Here is a 22,893-nt window from a genome sequence, read left to right as displayed (position 1 = left end):
GGGTGTTGGGTTTTTCCTCCTTTGCCTTTTGTCAGTGAGGTGGGCTCTGCAGTCTTCTTCAAAAGAGGTTGCTGCCCGCCGAACTGTGAGGCGCCAAGATGTACGGTTTGAGGCGATATCAGCCCACTGGCGGTGGTCAATGTGGCAGGCACCAAGAGATTTCTTTAGGCAGTCCTTGTACCTTTTCTTTGGTGCACCTCTGTCACGGTGGCCAGTGGAGAGCTCGCCATATAATACATATTGGATTACACCACAATTAATGAATGTGTTCTCATCTCTTCAAATGGAAATCTTCAAAAAGATAGGAATTTTTTAATTATATAAAACCCCACCTAGCCTAAGAAAAAAAAAAGACTGGGCAGCCTATCCTGAGAATTTATTAATAAAAATTAATCATGTGTTCTTCACCAACAAAGAGAAAAGAAATAAAATTAAATTTAGTCCAGAAGGGAAAATAATTTATAAAATGTCACCAAGTCTCTTTAAATTTAATAGAAGTATCAAATGTTCGACACCCAACTTTCTCTAAACTTAAACATGACATAATTTGAGAGAACCATTGAGTCTAAGTTGGGGGATTAGAAACTTTCTATTTAAATAAAATAGCTCTTCTAGCCAACAATGTAGAAAAGGCTACACACCTGATGTGTGAAAGTGGGATCTAATCTCACTTCTGGAACTATAATTCCAAAAATAGCAGTTAATGGGTTAGGTTGCAAACTAATATCTAGAATAGCTGATAAAGTCTTAAAAATATCGATTCAATACCTCTGCAACATAGGGCATGACTAAAACATACGAGTTAGAGAAGCCACTTCTGATTTATGTATATCAAAAACAGGACTAACGTTTAAAAAAAAATACAGGCCAATTTGTCTTTCGACATATGAGCCCGATGTATCACCTTATATTGAATCAAATAATGATGAGCACATATTGAAGAAGTATTAACCAATCCAAAAATCTTCTCCCACGATTCCTCTGGAAGATGTAACTGAAGTTCCTCTTCCCAGGCCCTTTTAATTTTGTCATTAGAATTTGATTGTAATCTTAATAACTTACTATAAATGTTACCTATTAAATCCTTATGAGAAGGGCTCAAATGAAAAAAAAAGTATCAATCAAATCAGTTTGGTACAATATTGGAAAGTTAGGCAGCAAAGTATCCAGAAAATTTCTAATTTGGAAGTATCTAAAAATGTGACTTAGGTATATTATATTTATTGGATAATTGTTCAAAAGATATTAAGCTACCAGCTATAAACAAATCTGAAAAGAAATGATTCCTTTAACTTTCCAAAAAGAGGTGTGATCAATTATAGACAGTTGAAACAAATAGTTCAATATTTACAAATATTTGAGGGTATCTTAATAAAATTATGTCAAAGAAGGAGGGTATTGAATCCATTGCTGTTGTGTAGTCAGAGAGTAAAACAACTCAGTCTATCCCCACTTCCAAGTACATGGCCCTGTACCTTCCAACCCGATAAGTGCTTTCCCTCCTACATTTTAATTGCAAAGAGGATCTTGCCAAGAACATTGCATATTAATTTGCAATTTTGTGATAAATCTATACATTTTCTTTTATGGAAATTAATCTTTCCATTTACTCTGCTCAGGTCTGTCACAATTTTATACACCAATCAAATCTTCAATTGGCCTCATCTATCCCAAAGGAATCAATCCCAGCTCACCAAATGAAGCTAAAATTATGGCAATATCATCATAAATTTTCTGTGTCCTCTCCAGAACTATCACATCCAACATATCACTACTTTACCTGTGGCCTAATCTATTTTGTACAGCTCAAGCATTGAAATCTTTCAAGATTAGATCTTTGGAATCAATTTTTCAAGCTCATTATCATCTAATTGTACAAGAACAACCCAATGAAACAGCGTTCTCCAGTCATCAGTGTTAAAAAAAATGCAAACTCACAACTAGACATAACACACATGCAGACAAAGATACATGTGCAGTACAAATATTCATAACAAAAATAAATAAATATTGTTTAATAAATGGTAGGGGTCTTGAGGGTTAGTACGAGCAGTTCATTTAGCAGTCACTGCCTGTGGGAGGAAGCTGTTTCTCAGCCTGGTGATTCTGGGTCTGATACTCCTATATCTCTTTTTCGACGGGAGCAGCTGGAAGATACTGTGTGCGGGGTGGTTGGTTCCTCTATGATTTTGCGTGCCCTTTTCAAACAACGATCCTGGAAGATCACGTCGATGGTGATGGGGGGGGGGGGGGGGCTGGGGGAAGAGAGACCCCAGTAATCCTCCCTGCTGCTCTTATAGTCCTGTGATTCACTTCCGATCTATCTGCAGAATCCATACCACACTGTGATGCAGCCAGCCAGGATGCTCTCAATAAAATTCCTGCAGAAGTGGCTGGTAGTCACGCCTTCCTCAACTTCTCAGAAAGTGCAGTCACTGTTATGCCTTCCTGACAAGTCAGATGTTGTATGTCCACCATAGGCCATTTCTTAAGTGGACACCCAAGAACTTGGTGCTCTCTACTCTTTCCTCTATTGAGCTATTAATGTATATCAGAGGATGGTCGTCCCTGGTTCACCTGAAGCTGATGATCATTTCATTCACCTTGAGACTCAGGTTGTTACTCTTGCACCATATCATGAGAATTTCCACCTCTTCTCTGCAGTGTGACTCATTGTTGTTGCTGATGAGGCTGACGACTGTTGTGTCATCTGCAAACCTTTAGGTTATTTTCAGAGTGAACACTTGCTGATCATTACCCTTGGTTTTCTCTTACTGAGCCAATTTTGTATCCTGCTTGTCACGTTGTTTTTGGACTTCACAGCTTGTACTATCTAAACAATCTGCCACATAGCACCTGCTCAAACAAAACTGGGGCCATGCACTACTTTATGAATAGAAAAAGATGATTTCCTTGCAGGCCTCTTTAACTGGCAGGCTTGTGGCATTATTGTCATGAACAGGGGTTTTGCAGCAGTATTACAGGTTCTAAATTGCTGGAAATTATATACAAAATATATTAGTGCAAGAGAAGAGAAAGTGAGGGAATGTCCGTGGTTCACTGTCCATTCAGAAACCTCTTCGTCTGGTAACAGGAGAAGAGGGCATGGCCTGGGTGGTGAGGGTCCATGAGGCTCAGTTCCTTAGTTTTGCTAACATTGAGTGCAACGTTGTTGATATAATGCCACTCAATTAGCTGATCTTTCTCACTCCTGTATGCTTCCACATTGCCTCACTTGTAAGCAGTCAGGAATCTCCTATAATATTCTTGTTCAAGAAAATACAAATACATTTACTGCTGGTAAAATATAGCCAAGGCAATATACGTATCTATTTGTTAGATTTTCTTTCCAAACATTGAAAATGACATTGAATCAGCTTGTATTATGAATATATAGTTGGTATAACACTGAACTTGATTTCTTTCTTAAATATCAGAATTTACCCGTCTTTGCAGTGTTTACAAGTTCAGTGGCCCCAACAGCTCCATGCACTGTCACATCACCATCAGGCAGGCATAGTTCAAACTCATCAATTGGCCTTTGCCCTGTTAAAAGGAAAGAAAAATCCATGATGCCAAAGAATTTAATGGCCAACTGTACACCTGTCGAGTAAATAATTATTTTAATTAATTCTGTTTCCAACATTTAAAAAACATGAAACTCCTTAAAATGGAAGAGAGCTACTACTGAACTTCAACCCTATTAGGTCAACTTTCTAGCAAGACTGCAATTTTCCCAACAGAAAATCAAATTCAGGAAGCCAGTAGCATTTAGCTTGGTGGTACAAGTTAACCAATATTAATTCCTTATCAATATTATATTCTTCACCCACAATGAATTATTCAATGCCTCATTTTGCACATGGTTAAAAACAGCAATTTTTCTGAGAGAACTTCCTTTCATCATATATGAATTGAATTGAGTTTATTGACAACTGTACTAGGATACAGTGAAAAACTTGGCATGTTAGCCAGACAAGTTAATCCCTATCTAAGAAACCCAGGTAGCGCAACATTATTTCAGTGCCAGCGACCCTGGTTCAACTCCGGCACTATCTGTAGGAGTTTGTACATTCTCCCTGTAACTGTGGGTTTCCCCTGCGTTCTCCAGTTTCCTCCCACCTTGCAAAATGTACAGGGTTGAAGGTTAATTTGTTTGTAATTGGGCAGCACAGATTTAAATGGTCTTAATCGGCTTCTATTGTGTTGCAAATAAATATAAAAAAAATTAATTAAAACCAAACAAAATTGCAAGTGGTAATGAAAAGTACTGCTAAAACTATGCAAGGGCTGGGATGAGGTAATGTTTGTGATATCAAAAGATGATCTTTTACTAACGAGAAGTCTGTCTAAGAATCATCCCACCCTGCTCACACTCTCTCTCTCACTAAAGGAAAACAAACTGTCCTTGAATATGGTAGTGTTTTTAAACTTGTATATATTTTCAGAATCAGATTGTCATGAACAATGGTCACAAAATTTGCAGTTTATGTAGAACAAGGTGCAAAATTGCAATAAATAGAAAAAATTTTTAAAGAGTGTCCAATGGTTTATTGTCCATTTAGAGATCTGACGGCAGAGAGGAAGAAGCTGCTTGTGTAAAGTTGTGCCTGTGTCTTAAGGCTCCTGTACCTCCTTCCTGATGTTAATAGTGACAAAAAGGGTGGGGAGGGTCCTTGATGACAGAGGTTGCTTTCTTGAGACACCGCCTCTTAAAGACGTCCTTTATGGAGTGAAGACTAATGGCTGAGTTTAAAACTCTCTCTAGCCTTTTCCTGTCCTGTGCATTGGCCCCTCCATGCCAGACTATACCAGTCAGAATGTTCTCCAGCACCTGTAGAAATTTCCAAGAGTTTTTGGTGACAAATCAAATCTCCTCAAATGCCGAATGAGGTATAGCAGCTGGCAAGCATTCTTCATGATTGCATCGATATATTGGCTTCAAGAGAGGTCTTCAGAGATGTCGATGACCCGAAATTTGAAGTTCCTTACCCTCTCCAATGCTGACCCCTCGATGAGAACTGAATTGTGTTCTCATGATTTTCCCCTCCTGAAGTCTACAATCAGATCCTTAGCTTTGCTAACGTTGAGTGCAAACTTTTTGTTGTGACACCACTCAACTAGCTGATCTATCACACTCCTGTATGCTTCTGTCTGTGATTTTGCCAATAACTGTGATGTAATTGGCAAATTTGTAGGTAGATTCTGCTCAATAGGAGGAGTGAGAAGAGAATGTGACCAAATTGGGATGCATCCTTCAATATATTGGCTGCTTTCCCGAGGCAGTGGGAAATATGAATGGAGTAGATCAAGGGGAGATTGGTTTCGTGGCGGCCTGAGTTGCATCCACATCCCTTTAGCTTCTTACATTAATGGGCAGAACAGTTCCAATACTGAGCTCTGTTGAAATCAGACAGGATACTTTATGGAGCAGTGAAAAAAAATCTGCTAAGATTCATTGGGGATATGCTGAATTACTTAGAGTTCTGAAGAAGTTTTGTGCGTCTAAATGGGTGTTAAGGAGAAAAAATATTTTCATTATATTCTGTATCTTAAATGATCTCTGTACTAGTAAATACCTAAATTCTACTTTGTTATTCTCCCAGAATCACAGTGCGGCTTTCGCGCAAACAGAGGAACCACTGACATGGTCTTTGCCCTCAGACAGCTCCAAGAAAAGTGCAGAGAACAAAACAAAGGACTCTACATCACCTTTGTTGACCTCATCAAAGCCTTCGACACCGTGAGCAGGAAAGGGCTTTGGCAAATACTAGAGCGCATCGGATGTCCCCCAAAGTTCCTCAACATGATTATCCAACTGCACGAAAACCAACAAGGTCGGGTCAGATACAGCAATGAGCTCTCTGAACCCTTCTCCATTAACAATGGCGTGAAGCAAGGCTGTGTTCTCGCACCAACCCTCTTTTCAATCTTCTTCAGCATGATGCTGAACCAAGCCATGAAAGACCCCAACAATGAAGACGCTGTTTACATCCGGTACCGCACGGATGGCAGTCTCTTCAATCTGAGGCGCCTGCAAGCTCACACCAAGACACAAAAGAAACTTGTCCGTGAACTACTCTTTGCAGATGATGCCGCTTTAGTTGCCCATTCAGAGCCAGCTCTTCAGCGCTTGACGTCCTGCTTTGCGGAAACTGCCAAAATGTTTGGCCTGGAAGTCAGCCTGAAGAAAACTGAGGTCCTCCATCAGCCAGCTCCCCACCATGACTACCAGCCCCCCCACATCTCCATCGGGCACACAAAACTCAAAACGGTCAACCAGTTTACCTATCTCGGCTGCACCATTTCATCAGATGCAAGGATCGACAATGAGATAGACAACAGACTCGCCAAGGCAAATAGCGCCTTTGGAAGACTACACAAAAGAGTCTGGAAAAACAACCAACTGAAAAACCTCACAAAGATAAGCGTATACAGAGCCGTTGTCATACCCACACTCCTGTTCGGCTCCGAATCATGGGTCCTCTACCGGCACCACCTACGGCTCCTAGAACGCTTCCACCAGCGTTGTCTCCGCTCCATCCTCAACATCCATTGGAGCGCTTACACCCCTAACGTCGAAGTACTCGAGATGGCAGAGGTCGACAGCATCGAGTCCACGCTGCTGAAGATCCAGCTGCGCTGGATGGGTCACGTCTCCAGAATGGAGGACCATCGCCTTCCCAAGATCGTGTTATATGGCGAGCTCTCCACTGGCCACTGTGACAGAGGTGCACCAAAGAAAAGGTACAAGGACTGCCTAAAGAAATCTTTTGGTGCCTGCCACATTGACCACCGCCAGTGGGCTGATAACGCCTCAAACCGTGCATCTTGGCACCTCACAGTTTGGCGGGCAGCAACCTCCTTTGAAGAAGACCGCAGAGCCCACCTCACTGACAAAAGGCAAAGGAGGAAAAACCCAACACCCAACCCCAACCAACCAATTTTCCCTTGCAACCGCTGCAATCGTGTCTGCCTGTCCCGCATCGGACTTGTCAGCCACAAACGAGCCTGCAGCTGACGTGGACTTTTTACCCCCTCCATAAATCTTCGTCCGCGAAGCCAAGCCAAAGAAGAAGAAGACTTTGTTAAAAATAATCAATAGATTTTATGTTCTTCCAAAAGTCTCTGAATTCTTGTCACAGCTGCCCTGTAAATCTAAATCTCTATGATGCAATTACCAGATTCTCTGAAAGTGAAAGATTATTTTTTCTCTGTTAAACAAGAAAAATAACAAACGATGTGATTGCAGTTTACACAAAAATGCTGGAGAAACCTAGCAAGTCTTTATGTAATAAAGATATAGTACATAATCAATGTTTTGGGCTCAAGTCCTTCCTTGAGGTATGACCAAAAAGCAGGCAGGCACCTGAATAAAATGGTGGTGTGGGTGGAGAGGGGTGGGCATGGTGGAAGAGGGGCAGGAGCATAGGGCCACAGGCAAGATGTCTTGGGTGGATAGTTCAAAGATCAAAGTTCAGATTTATTGTCAGAGGACACACATGACATCACATAGAACCCTGAGATTCTTTTCCCTGCAGGCTAGGCAAAATTTCTACTTATAGGTAGTGTAAAAAAATATACTCAAGAAAAGAGAAATGTAAACTGACTGAAAATAAATTTTCAATAATAAATAATCTGCAAAGTAAGTCGTTAATGAGTCACTGATTGAGTTTGTGGTTGAGGAGGGGGAGCAGCTGTTCCTGAACCTGGTAGGGCGAGTCTTGTGGCACCGATACCTCTTTCCTGATGGCAGCAGTGAGAACAGAGGGTGTGCTGGGTGGTGTGGATCCTTCATGATCCTGCTGCTCTCCCTGTAGATGTTGTCGATGGTGGGGGGGGGGGGGAGGGGAGATTTGCTGTGATATCCTGGGCAGTGTCCACTACCTTTTGCAGGGCTTTCTGCTCAGAGTTATTGGTGCCCCCATATCAGGTCATGATGCAGCCGGTCAGCACACTTTCTACTACACACCTGAAGTTTGCCAAGGCCTTTGATATCATAACATACCTCCTCAAACTCCTGAGAAAATACAGTGCTGGCGTGCTTTCTTTGTGATGACATTGATGTGTTTGGTGCAGAAAAGGTCCTCCAAGAGAGTGACCCTTAGGAACTTAACTTTATTTACCCTTCCTAAAGTCCACAATCAGCAACTTGGTTTTGGGGACATTGAGTACCAAGAAGTGCAGAGTCATCTAACCTAAACGATTATCGGCCAGTAACACACATCAACAGCCATGAAGTGCTATGAAAGGCTGGTGTTGAAACACATCAGCTCCTGTTTTTTTAAGTTTTTTTTTAAATTTTTTAATTTTTCACACCATAAACCACATTAACCATGATACACACTTTTTCCTTTTAGCTCCTGTTCAGCAACGACATGCATCAGTTCCAATTCACCTATTGTAGCGACAGGTCAAGGTTGGATCCCATCTCACTGGCTCTACACAAAGCTCTGGAACACCTGGACAGCAAAGATCTATTCATCAGGATGCTCTTTATCGACTACAGTTCGGCATTTGACACTATCATCTCATTAAGACTGATCAGCAAACTCCAAGACCTGGGACTCAACACCCCACTGTGTAATTGGATCCTGGATTTCCTTACCTTAGACCACAATCTGTGTGGATTGATAAGAACATCTCCTCCACAAACTCCATTAGCATTGGAGCACCACAGGATTGTGTTCTTAGCCCCCTGCTCTACTCACTTTACACCTACAGCTGTGTGGTTTGGTACGACAATAACACCATCTATAAATGTGCTGATGATGCCACATTAGTGGGTTGTATAAAAAAGGACATGTCAGCATACAGGAGGGAGACTAAAAACTTGGCTGAATGGTGCATCAACAACAACCTTGCACTCAAATCAGCAAAACTAAGGAGCTGTTTGTTGACTTCAGGAAGGGAAAACCAGAGGTATACAATCCAGTAATCACTGGGGAATCAGAGGTGGAGAGGATGACCAAACTTAAGTTCTTGGGAGTTACTACCTTGGAGGATTTTTCCTGGACCCATCACACTAATGGCATCGTGAAGAAAGCACGTCAGCGCCTCTTCTTCCTCAGGAGTTTGAAGAGATTTGATAGGACATTGGAAACCCTGGCAAATTTCTACAGATGTATGCCAGAAAATGTGCTGACCAGCTGCGTCACACTTTGATATGGGGATAACAATATCCCTGAATGTAAAGCCCTGCAAAAAGTAGTGGACTCAGCCCAGGACATCACAGGTAAAATTTTCCACAAGATCGAGAACATGTACAGGGAATGTTGCAGTCGGCGAGCAGCAGCAATCATCAAGGATCCACACCACCCAGCACAAGCTCTGTTCTCGCTGCTGCCATCAGGAAAGAGGTACAGGTGGGCCAAGACTTGCCCCACCAGGTTCAGGAACAGCTGCTACCCTTCCACCATCAGTCTCCTCAACAACAAACTCAGTGCAGAGGCTCATTTAAGGACACTTACTTTGCACTTTATTGATTTAAAAAAAAATCTCTCTGTAATGCACGGTTTGTTTACATTTATTGATCTGCTTGCATTTCTTTATTTGTTTATATTTGTACATTGTCTACAGTTTTTTGTTGCCTTACCAGTAAGTGGTAATTCTGCCTGGCTTGCAGTAAAATGATCTCAGGGTTGGATGTGATGTCAGGTATGTACTCTGACAATAAATCTGATATCTGAAATCTTGTTAGCAAGGTATGTTGTTGGTACAGTAAGTTATATCAACCCATTTGATAAGTCAGGTTAAAATAGCATATCTTTTTTTGTATCTAAATGGTACAGAGATTGACATTATAGCACTAATATTGACATTAGACTGATCTTCATCAAAGTCCCATCAAGAATTAGTGATAACTACAGGATTATGTAGACACTTGGCTGCACATTAACATCTCTGGAATAGAACTCAAAAATATCAATTACTTACCATCAATTGAATCATTCTCATAAAGGAGAACTTTAGATCCTTCCAAGACAATGTACTTCCGTTCCCATCCCTGTTGCCCTCGTTTCCCATTTCTGCCAAATGAAAAACTGTAAGAAGGCTGAATATGCTTAACAGTCACAGACAATACTCAGAGCTAGCAAATTAATAAATGTTTTAAGAGCCAGAAACGGCGCTATTACAGCGACCTGGTTCGAATATGGCACTGCCTGTAAGGAGTTTGTATGTTCTCCCCATGTCTATACGGGTTTTCTCCAGGTGCTCCAGTTTCCTTCCATCCTCCAAAAACACTTGGGGTTTGTAGGTAACTCGGTCTATTTAAGGCAGCATGGGCTTGTGGAGCAGAAGAGCCTGTTACCATGCTGTATGTCTAAATTAATTTAAACCTCAAGGACAGCAGTGTCAAACTCAAATTCACAGAGGGCCAAAATTAAAAACTTGGACTAAGTCGTGGGCCAAACTAAATATTTATTGAAAATTTTTAACAACATCTGCATGTTTTCTCTTCTTTCAACATATCTAATGTTAAACTTTTTCTTATTAAAATAAATGTTTAATAATAGTTTTGGTTAAACTCTTTCCAGAAGAAGCATTAACAAATGAGAAATAAAATATTCAATAAATAGTATTTCTCTATAGCCTTTAAGCTCCTTTTAAATGTATTTTTTTTCACAAGCCAACAAGTCAAAAAAATAACAACTTGCTTCAATGACAAACAGGTTTGTCTTTTAAAATGATGAACATATAATCTGCCTCCCACCTGTCTTGAAAGGTCCTGTTTTCTGTCTTTCGTTTGGCCATTTTTCGTAAGGGGTTTATTACATGTGAGTTGGGCGACAGGTCACAGATGCTAATGAAAGTAAAGAGAGGAGATGGGGGCGATTAGCGGGCTGGCGCCAATGCATTTGCAAAGCATTCTGGGATTTGTAGTATTAGCTGTGCATGCGCTATACTTGCGCGGCGGCCAGCGGGCCAGCTCTAATACATATTTGATATGATCTTGCGGGCCAAATATAATTATATCACGGGCCAAATTTGGCCCGCGGGCCTGAGTTTGACATGTGTGCTCTAGGAGATCATTCAGCCGTCAACAGGAACAGATGATTGTATTAAGGAAATATTGGGGATTTGGGGAGGATGGGAGTATATAAGGCTATTGAGCTCTGGTGTAGAAACATTAGAATCATAATGGCAAAAGAGTTGTCTGCTCAGCACCATGAGACTACACAAGCTCCAGGTTTTAGTTCAGTTTCCTCTTTCTCCGTAACCTTGTTAAATGTTTCCTCCCACATCCCACCAAAAGTGCTTTTTTGAAAGCCATCTTCACCTCAGGCAGCAAGTTCCAGATCATAATTATTCTATGCCTAAAAACTGTTTTTCACACCCCCCAATGTCTTAATGTGTTCACTAACCACTGTGATCCACAATAGTTAACCCAGGGTTGGCCAAACTAAGGCCCCTGTGCTAACTGGGGCCTGTTGCCCATTTTTAAGTGGTCCAGGGTGAATTTTAAAAAAAAATGGAATATGGGCTGCTTGAACACAGTCTTGATCAATAAATTTAACTGTATGTCCATTGCACTTCTTAGATTCAACACTAGATGTTCCTGCTGATTTGAACAACGACTACATCGACCATTGAGATATTTCTCATTGATGAAAAGATTTACTTCGTTTAAAGAAAAACCCTTTTACTGCAGTTGATTAAACATGGCAGAACTGAAAAGATGGAAAATAGCAAGAAGTGCCAAAAGTTTCAGACACGATGAGAGATTGAATACAATTTCACAGAAGCCAAGGGGAAGTGAGTTTGTTTGATACACAAGGAATCTGTGAACTTTAAACAGATTCACACATTGCATCAACATCATTAAGTTGGACACTTAGGCCATGGACTGTATTCACTGAGGGTTGTGGAGGAATGTTGGAGACGGCCTTCTCTGTTCCTTGATCTTTTCTCCTGTTCTTATTTTGCAACCAGCTTTTTGAATGAGAGTTTTAAAGTTTCATTGTATTCATGTCAATTAAAGAGCGGCAGACACAGAACACAGTCTCTAACAATAAATTGCACTTAGTTAACTAGATGTCACTCCCATTCTGTACATTAGTAGACTCCCATTCTGTACATTAGTAGGCTACCATTGAACTTCTTAGGTTTAAAAAGTTTGATTGTATTCATTTCAATTTAAAAGCAGCAGGTACAGAAATGCCTTCTGTAATATGCGAGCGCCACAGAAAACTACTGTCATGTCAACAGTTAGATTCTTCAGTAGTGTTGTATAGTTATTTTGATAGAAAATTAATTTTTGTGGCTCACGGGTATTTTGGTCTAAAAACACAATTTTTCTTGCAGTGTAACTGGTTGAAACTGCTGGGTGTAATACTGTCTAGCCCATGACTCTTATATTTTTCTATATGCAACCCACAACCAAAAATGTTTGGCCACCCCTAATTTAACCCAAAACCTATCACAATCTTGTACATCACAATCAAACCACATCAGATTTCTTACTCTAAGAGGTGCAAGCCTGACAAGGCAACAGAGAAAATTATTTGTAATCTCCCACTCTGAAAATTGACTTTTAGCCTGAGTCAAAATGTATCCATGCTGTCACCCACCTGCAGTCTTTGAGCCCCCAATTTGTTAATGAGCCTTTGAGGGCAAAAAATAAATTGAAGGAGGAACTTGGCAGGTCTGGCAGCACCTGTGGGGGGAAAGGAATTGCCCATGTTTCAGGTTGAGACCTAGCATTAAGACAGAGAGCAGAGAGGGAAGGTAGCCGGTATAAAGAGGGATCTGCTTTGACATGAGATTTTCCCAAATAACATCTGAAAGTCCTACTGCATGCTCTTCAGCAACATTCATCAGAATTAAGATTTAATTAACTGTTAGCGTCGTAGGCGGTATGGTTAGAGTAGTGGTTAATGAAATGCTGTGATAGTGGCAGCAACCCGGGTTGGAATCTGGCACAGTCTGTAAGGAGTTTGTATATTCTCCCTGTGTCTGCGTAGGTTTTCTCTGAATGCTCTGGTTTCCTCCCACCCTTTAAAAAAATGTAAGAAATTCATTGTCAAGTCTCCCTTATTCCTTTGAATTTCTTTAATGGTTTGTTAAGTTGTTTCTAGGTTATTATTGATTAAGGGGTCAAGCTTGAAACATTGGTTCTGTATTTTTACCATTGCTAAATAAAGGACACTGTTTGACCTGCTGAGTTTCTCCAGCACTGTGTTTTACAGAATACAATCATACACCAGAGGCTGGTGGCGAAGCTGTCCTTGCTGGGACTCAACACCCCTTTCTAGAGCTGGATTCTAGACTTCCCATCAGAAAGACCATACTCTGTCTGGGTTGGCAACAGAATGACAAGCAATGTCACACTGTGCATTTGCATACATTAGGGATGTGTGCTCAGTCTGCTCCTGTTCACGCATCTGAGCACGACTGCAATGCCAGATCTAGCTCCCACAGAATCATCAAGTTTACAGATGACACAATAGTAGTTGGCCTCAAAAGCGACAATGAGTTGATATACAAAGAGATGGAAAATCTTGTGAAATGGTGCGAGAATAACAACATGGAAAAGACAAAATTCACGATTATGGACTTCAGGAGGATCAGGGATGACCACCCACCACTGGACATTAATAGCTTGTTAGTGGAGTGAGTGGAGAGCACCAAGTTCTTTGGAGTCCACTTAAGAATTGACCTATATTGGACACATCACATCTCCTCACTTGTCAGGAAAGTGCAATAGCATCTGCACTTCCTTAGAAGGCTGAGGCGGGCAAGGCTACCAGCCAGCATTCTGTCAACTTTCCAGAGGAGTTCTAACCAGCTACATCGCACTGCGGTACGATTGCTGTAGATCGTTGGATTGGAGTCAATCACAGGACCACAAGAGTGACAAAGCAGTTCACTCCTCACCCGTTGATGTGATCTACCAGGATCGTTGGTTTAAAGAGGGTGTGCAAAATCTTTGAGGACCCCTACCACCCTGCACCTTTTAGCTATTCCATTTGGGAAGAGATACAGGAGCCATAACCACTTCCCATGAGTAGTGAGAATGCTGAATAAATTTCTCTGAATAAAGTTCAGAGACTCTACAAATTCTTAAACAATATATATTTTTAAATATATGTACAGTTCATATGTACTGCATATGTGTCAGTGTCTGTATATATGCTATGTCTGGTTGTGAGTTTGCATGTCCAGGTTGTACTTGTATGATTAGATGATAATCAGACAGACATCTCCGGACCGTTACTGAAAGAGGAGGGCGTTGGACTCAAGAAAGCTGGGAGTGTCAGGAGCCAGTTTGAGGTGAGTGCCTTTAAAAAACGAGTGGAGCATAAGTTAAGGGTTAAATAAAACGGTGATTACTGGGAGGAGTAATCTGGAAGTGACAAATAAAAAGAGGGGTAGCTCAAGAGGAGTGGCCAGTGGACTGTGTGAGTGGCTCAGGGTAGGAGTGGGATTTGGAAGCTTTGATAAGCAGAAGTTGAGGATGAGCTTGATTCCAGTAAGGTAAGATCTTTGAATTTAAATTAGGAAGACAGCAGCTGGGGCAGTAAAATGCTCTGATTGCAGGATATTGCAGGATATAGGAAATCTGGGACAGCACAACTGTCTCTGGTGACTACACCTGCATTCAGGTGCAGCTCTAGGAGACCAAGTTAGGGAATTAGAGCAGGATTAATTCTGCATCATTTGGGAGGCAGAGAAAATGATAGAGGAGCTTCAGGGAGACAGTCACCCCTAAAAGGCAGGAGATGGGTAACTGGGTGACTGTTAGGAGAGGGAAGGGGAATAGGCCGACAGTGCAGAGCACCCTGTGGTCATTCCCCTCAATAATAAGTATACTGTTCTGGATACTTTTTTGAGGGATGATCTACTAGGAACAAGCCGTGTTTGTCATGACTCGGGCTCAAAAAGGGGGAGAAGAGGAGAGCTAAGGTAATTGGGGACTCATTGGTTAGGAGAGCAGATAGGTTTTGTGAATGAGATCAAGGCTCCCAAATGGTATGTTGCCTCCCAGATGCAAGGGTCAGGGATGTCTCTGATCAAGTTCACAGCATTCTTGAGGGGGAGGGTAAGCAGCCAGATGTCATGATCCACATGGGGACTAATGACATACATATGAGGTCTTGAAGAGGTCAAGGAAATAGGAAAGAAGTTAAAAAGCAGGACCTCAAGGGTGGTAATTTCAGGATTGCTGCCTGTGCCATGCTTTAGAGAAGGTAGGAATAGGAAGTTGTAGAAGATGAATGTGTGGCTAAAGAATTGGCGCAGGGGGCAGTGTTTCAGATTTGTGGATCTTTGAGATCTCTTTACGGGAAGGTCTGTCCTGTACAAAAAGGATAGGCTGCACCTGAACTGAAAAGGGACCAATATCCTGCGGGCAGGTTTGCTAGAGCTTTTGGGGAGGGTTTAAACTAGTTTGGCAGAAGGGGGAAGGAAATCAGAATGTGAGTGCAGAGACCAGGACAGAAGGTCAAAGTTCTGACTTTGTTTAGAAGGACAGGCAGGGGACAAAACATAAATGTAGCCAGTTAGAGGGAATGAAATGTGTCTATTTTAATGCTAGGAGTATTAGGAATAAAAGGGATGAACTTAGAGTATGGATCTATACGTGGACTACGATGTTGTGGCCGTTACAGAAACTTGGTTGGCTGATGCAGGTACCAGGGTTTAGATGTTTAAAATGAATAGGATGGGAGGTAGGAGAGGGGGCTGGGGGTGTAGCATTACTGGTCAGGGATAGTATCATGGTTATAGAAAAGGAGGACACTGCAGAGGGAGTGCCCACTGAGTTAGATTGTGTGGAAGTCAGAAATAGGAAGGGAGCAATCACTCTGCTGGGAGTAATCTATAGGCTCCCAAATAGCCCTCAGGAAACCAAGGAGCATATAAACAGGAAGATTTTAGAATGGTGCAGGAATACAGGCTGTAATTATGGGTGATTTCAACTTTCCTAATATTGACTGGCAACTACTGTCTGCAAGAGGGATGGATGGGGCTGAATTTGTCAGATGTGTTCAAGGATTCCTGCCAACGAGAGGAGAGGCCGGAGAGGATCTGGTGCTGGGGAATGAACCTGATCAGGGGGCCTCTCGGTGAGGGAGCATTTTGGTGAGAATGACCACAACTCCCTGAGCTTCAGCATAGCTATGGAAAAGGATAAAAAAAGACAAAATGGGCAAGTGCTTAACTGGGGAAAGGATAATTATGAAGGGATGAGGCAAGAACTAGTGAGAGTAAAGTAGAAACAGTTGTTCTAAAGTAATGTGGAGGAAGTTTAGGGACCACTTGTGCTGGGTTCAGGATAGGTTTATCTCATTGGGACAAGGAGAAGTAGGAAAAGGGAACTGCAGCTGATGAATCAGGTGAGGTAGCTAGTCAAAAGGAAGAAGGAAGCATAATATTAGATACAGGAAGCAGGAAACAGAAGAATAACATGTTACCCAGGGAGGAGATTAAGAAAGGACTTAGGAGAGCTCGAAGGGGCCATGTAGGAGTAAGGCATGCTATGTGTATGTGAAGAACAGAGGATAACGAGAATGAAGGTGGGGCTGCTAAAAGATGAAAGAGGCAACATATGCCTGGAGGTGGAGGAGGTTGGGGAGGTCCTACATGTATACCTTGCTTCAGTATTCACAAGAGAAAAGGACCTTGATCAGGTTGAGGTCAAAATAGAAAAGGCTTGTGTGTTGGAATATGTGGAGATTAAGGAAGAGGAGGTGTTGGATCTTCTTAAAAACATCCAGATTGATATGTCCCTGGGGCCAGACGCGATATACCCCATGCTGCTGTGGGAAATGAAAGAAGAGATAACTGGGGCAGTAGCTATATCATCTTTGAATCCCCTTTGGCTGTAGTGGAGGTGCCAGAGGATTGGAAAATGGCAAATGTATTTCCCTTGTTTAATAAAAGGTAATAGGGAGAATCCTGGGAATTATAGAAAAGTGAGTCTTATGTCAGTTGTATGCAAACTATTGGAGAGGATTCTTAAGGATAGGATATATGAGCATTTGGATAAGTACAGTCTACTCAAGGATAGCATAGCTTTATGAGGAGGTAACAAAATAAATTGATGAGAGTAGGGTGGTAAATGTGGTCTACATGGATTGTAGTAAGGCATTTGACAAGGTCCCCGATGAGAGACTCATCCAGAAAGTCACGAGGCATGGGATCAGAGGAACGTTGGCTGTGTGGACAATTGGCTTGTAGGAAGAAAGCAGAGAGCAGAGAGTAGTAGTGGAAGGGAAGTACTCCACCTGGAGATCAGAGACTAGTGGACTGCCGCAAGGATCTGTTCTGGGACCCCTGCTCTTTGTGATTTTTATAAATGACCTGAATGAAGAGGCGAACGGATGGGTCAGTAAGTTTGCAGATGACATGAAGGTTGGGAGAATTGTGGATGAAGCTGAAGGTTGTCGAAGGTCACAAGAGAATATAGACAGGATGCAGAGTTGGGCGGAAAAGTAGCAGATGGAGTTCAATCCAGATAAATGTGAGGTGATGCATTTTCGAAGGACAAACCAGAAGGCTGAGTACAGGATTACTTATCAGTTACTTAACAATGTGGATGAACGTGGGGACCTTGGGGTTTAAATCTATTCATCCCTCAAGATCACCGCACAGGTTGATAGGCCTATAGGATGTTGGGCTTCATTAATAGGGAGATTGAGTTTAGGAGTAGAGAGGTCATGTTGCAACTCTACAAATCTCTGGTGAGAGCACACTTGAAATATTGTGTTCAGTTCTGGTCACCTCATTACAGGAAGACTGTGGAAACTATGGAGAGGGTGCAGAGAAGATTTATCAGGATGTTGCCTGGATTGGAAAATATGTCTTATGAGGCGAGGTTAGTGGAGCTGGGACTTTTCTCTTTGGAGTGTAGAAGGATGAGAGAAGACTTACTAGGGGTCTACAAGATTATGAGAGGCATAGATAGGGTGGATAGCCACTGCCTGTTTCCCAGAGCAGGAATAGCAAACACCAGAGGACATATGCACAAAGTGAAAGGAGGGAAGTTTAGGGGAAACATAGGGGTAGATTGAGTTGTGGTGGAAGCTGAAACATTAGGGGGATTTAAGAGACTCTTAGAGAGGTACATGGATGGAGCAAAAGTGGAGAGTTACGGGGTTGGAATGGTTTAGTACTTTTTTTGGGGAATATATAGGTTGGCCCAAGATCGAGGGCCCAAGGGCCTGTACTGAGCTGTAGTGTTCTATGAAAGTGGAGCACTTGGGGAAAACCATGCAGACACGTGGAGAATGTAGAAACTGCTTCCAGTCAGCGCTGCATTTGAAACTTGAAAAATTGCTTCCAGACCTAATCTGGAAAGATTTCAATGCTTGAGCTGTACAAAATAGATGAGGCCACAGGTAAAGTAACGATATGTAGGATGTGATAATTCTGGAGAGAAAATTTATGAAGATAATTTTAGCTACATTTGATAAATTGGGATTGATTCCTTTGGGACAGAGGAAAAAGATAAAGAAGTATCAGAGCTAGATACACCAGGCTGAGAAATAATTTCCTCCCACGGGCAGTGAGACTATTGAATCATTGATGGACTGTTAAAACAACTCCCCATGAATCTACTAATTATTGAGATTATTGATTTAAATATACAGTATGTACATAGGTATTGTGTATATGTATTGTTAGTCTATATATGTGTTATGTCTACAAGCTTTTGATTTGCACTATTCTGCACCATGGACCAAAGGTCCACAAGATTATGAGAGGCATAGATAGGATGGACAGCCAGCAAGAATGGAATCGGTTCATGCTGGGGCTCCCTAATAACTTCAACTATCAAAATTTTCACAAAAAAAAACACGCAAAGAAATACAGTGAGAGATGTCTGCAGTCTTTTTAATTTAGTTCATTTTCTCAAAAAATGCATCTTGAATATTTAGATGCAATTCATTAGATACAAAACCAATTGAGAGATTGTGATAAAGATCTACAAACTAATAGACACAGGAGGAGAAATAGGCTATTCACCCATTCAAGTCTGCCCTGCCATTCAATCATGAACTGATGCATTTTCCCACTCAGCTCCACTGCCTGGCCTTTTCTCCATAACCTTTGATACCCTAGCTAATCAAGAACCTATCAATCTCTGCCTTAAATACTCCCAATGATTTGGCCTCCACAACTGGCTGTGACAACAAATTCCACAGATTCTTCCGTATCTCTTTTCTAAGTCGACGCCCTTCAATCTTGAAGTTCTGCCCTCTTGTCCTACATTCTCCCACTATAGGAAACATCCTTTCCACATCTACTCTGTCCATGACTTTCAAAATTTAGAATGTTTCAATGAGATCCTCCCCCCCCACCCCCCCATTCTCCTAAATTCCATAAAGTACAGGCCAAGTACTGTCAAACGTTCCGCACATGATAATCCTTTCATTCCTAGAATTATCCTTGTGACTCTCCTCTGAACCCTCTCCAATGTCAGCACATCCTTTCCTAAATGACGACCCCAAAACTGCACAGTACTCCAAGTGAGGTCTCACCAATATCTTATAAAAGCCTGATCTTATATTCTATTCCTCTTGAAATAAGTGCCAACATTGTATTTGCCTTCTTCACCACCATCTTACCCTGAAAGTTTACCTGAACAAGGACTCCCAGGTCCCTTTGCATCTGGGAATTTTCAATTTTCTCCCCATTTAGAAAATAGTCTGCCCATTTATTTCTTCTACCAAAGTGCACAAATGGACACTTTCTGACATTGTATTTCATTTGTCACTTCCCTGCCCAGTCTCCTAATCTACGTCCTTCTGCAGCCTCCATGTTTCCTCAACACAGCCTGCTCCTCCACCTTCCTTCGTATCATCTACAAACTTGGCCACAAAGCCATTCTTTGTATAACCTAAATCACTGATATGCCACATAAAAAGAAACAGCCCCAACACTGACTCCTGTGCAACATCATTTAGCAATTGGCAGCCACGCAGAATATGATCCCTGTATTCTGACACTCTCCTTCCTGCCAATCAGATGACTGTCAAGACAAAAATCCAACTGGATGTTTGTGAATCCAAGGCCATCAGTCCCCATTTAGGCTATGCATATTCTGGATAGGGTTGTAGGCTTCAAGATTCAAGGCAGGAGGAATGGAGAGAAAAATGAGGAAGACAGAGATGAAAGCAGATGGAGAAAGGAAAAGAGATAAATTATGAAGGACAGATAAAAACAAATGAAAGCCCATGAGCAAATTGTGCAAGAACGAGGAAAAGTACAGAGAAAGTAGGAAAACAGAGGATTATGGAGAATTGCTAAGCTGCAACAATATAAGGAGAAATTAAGGTATTTCTATTTTATTGTCCTGGAATTCCATTGAGAAATACTCTGTTGAAGAACATTCACCTGGGAACTTTCATCCAGCCCTCCAGCCGCACATTTGATGCTGGATCCTTTAGTTGCAAGCCAGGTGAGTTCATTTTGTCACGACAAAATGCTTTTGTGAAATGTGTAGCGTATTCTGCAGGGAGCCCACACGTTGCTGGTAGACAAGAGGAGCATTTAGGATGGCACATCACTTGGCATTCTAGGTGTACAAAATAGAAAAACAAGAAAACAACATCAGATTGAAAAGGAGCACCACAAATGCAAAACCACTCACACTTCAATTAACATTAGGAATCCATTTGATGGGAGAGATGCATTTGGTCCTGGAAAACCCTGTCTTGAACTGTACAGATTGGGTAATGACATGGTTTTCTGCTCAATTCCTTGAAAGTTTTTCCTTCTCAGTCCTCAAATTAACTAGTATTATACTCGTCACAAAGCAATTGCTGCTGGGAATGGATATCCGACAAACACCACAGCCAAATAATGCACAAGGCTGACCATGAGGGGTTATTTGTAGAATAGGCTGCAAAAAATTTTCAATTATTATGGCAAACTCCTGGAAGACCCTTGACTTGTCTTAGCTGGTCAAGAATAAAATATTGCTCAAGAAGGATTATGGTATTTATCAGATTTTTATCAGACAAGGGAAAAACCAAATTGGACTAAGATAGAGCTAGATAAAATAGGGGAGAAGATACTGGAACATATACTTTATAAGTGGGATGAAAAGCTGGTACTATATAAAAGCTCACCAGTACTGCATCATTTACTCAATATTATGGAAGAAGATTCACTTAGAAAAGAAAAAAACGAATGACCAAATACCAAAATTATTATTGATGCAAAATTAGCTAATCCCTTTTACAATAGATAACTTTTCCTTTAGAGAATGGGAGAGAAAAAGAATCAAAAGAATAGAACATTGATTTTTTGGAAATAATTTATTAACATTTGAACAATTGAATTCAAATATGGAATAACTCATGGTACAATGTTTGCATATCATCAACTGAAAGCTTATTTAAAGGATAAATTGGGAAACAGACTGAGATTACCAGAAGGAAGCAGCTTTGAATATGTGATTACAGACACAATGATAATTAAAAGATTTATAACGAACATGTACATCAAGCTGCAAGATAAGGAAAATGATGAAATAAGATATAAACCTAAAAAAAAGTGGAAAAAAAGATTTAAACATAAAGATAAAAAATGAAACATGAGAAAAGTTATGTTCTGCAACTATGAAGAATATAATAAACACAAGGTTACGTGTGATACAGTATAATTGGTTACGCAGGTTATATATCATGCCCCAAAAGTTAAATAAATGGGATCCAACATTATCAGATAGATGTTTTCGCTGTAAGAAGGAAACAGGAACAACAGTACATGCAATTTGGGCATGTGAGAAAGTGAAAAAGTTTTGGGAAGATCTAAATCAGGTATTAAATAAAGTCACAAAAAACAACATACCAAAAAATCCAGAGATCTTTCTTCTAAGTAATATAAGGGTTAAGGAATTAGGCCTCAAATTGGATAATGCGCAAAAAAGATTTATTATGATAGCCTTAGCAGTAGCAAAAAAATGTATAATGTCAACTTGGAAAATGGAAGAGAGCATGAGAAAACAGCAATGGTACATGGAAATGAATAAATGTATTCCAGCAGAAAAAATAACATATAATTTAAAAAATAAAGTCACATTATTTGAACAAATTTGGGAACCATACATGGAACATAACAGAGAGGGCCTACCGCGGACCTCCACCCCCCTAAAAAGATAGAATGAGAAGAAGATGAAATGAACTGATCCAGTGTGTAAAAGTAGATGACACATTTTTCTTGTTTATTTTCATTGTGTGATGACATTTTTATATATGTTGAATGTTTATTGGTTTTGGAGGGGGGTGGGAAGGGGGGAGGGAAGGTAGAGGGGAAAAAAAGGGGAGAAAATGCCACTGTATATATTTAAGAGGGAAATGTTTGTGTATATCTTGGTTGATATGGTTCACAGTGTGAAAAATAAAAATTTTTCAAAAAAATGATTATGGTGTTATAAAAAGAATAGGATGGGAGGTAGAAAAGGGGGTGGGGGGGAGTAGCATTACTGGACAGGGATAGTAGCAGAGCTAGAGAAAGGGAGGATGTTTCAGAGGGAGTGTCCACTGAGTCGGTGTGGGTAGAAGTCAGAAATAGGAAGGGAACTATCACTGTACTGGGAGTAGTCTATCGGCCCCCAAAGATCCCTTGGGATTCCGAGGAGCAGAGAAGCAGACAGATTTTGGAATAGTATGGGAAATACAGGGTGGTAGTAATGGGTGATTTCAACTTCCTTAATATAGACTGGCAACTACTGACTGCAAGAGGGATGGATGAGGCTAAATTTGTCAGTGACACAGTATGTGGACCAGCCAACTAGAGGAGAGGCCGTACTATATCTGGTTCTGGGGAAAAAACCTGGTCAGGTGGCGGATCTCTCGGTGGGGGAGCATTCTGGTGAGAGTGACCACAATTCCCTGAGCTTCAACAGAGCTATGGAAAAGGATAAAAACAGTCAAAATGGTA

At 41.1% G+C, this 22,893-nt stretch overlaps 1 protein-coding gene across 14 annotated transcripts in view; it reads right to left on the bottom strand.

Moving 5' to 3' along the window:
- Window positions 1-22,893, bottom strand: part of LOC138761402 (citron Rho-interacting kinase-like) — a 366,961-nt gene that overhangs the window by 72,344 nt on the left and 271,724 nt on the right. For all 14 annotated transcript variants that reach the window (XM_069933435.1, XM_069933436.1, XM_069933438.1 and 11 more), the window contains 3 exons: window positions 20,341-20,521; window positions 9,937-10,028; window positions 3,445-3,546 (listed from right to left, as the gene is read on the bottom strand). In XM_069933435.1, coding sequence (XP_069789536.1) covers window positions 3,445-3,546; window positions 9,937-10,028; window positions 20,341-20,521 — 375 coding nt within the window. The remainder of the gene's footprint in view (window positions 1-3,444; window positions 3,547-9,936; window positions 10,029-20,340; window positions 20,522-22,893) is intronic.

This window comes from Narcine bancroftii, chromosome 4, assembly GCF_036971445.1.
Source record: "Narcine bancroftii isolate sNarBan1 chromosome 4, sNarBan1.hap1, whole genome shotgun sequence".
Taxonomy (NCBI): Eukaryota; Metazoa; Chordata; class Chondrichthyes; order Torpediniformes; family Narcinidae; genus Narcine; species Narcine bancroftii.
Note: the sequence above shows the minus strand (reverse complement) of the source record. Positions and strands in the feature narration are given on the sequence as shown.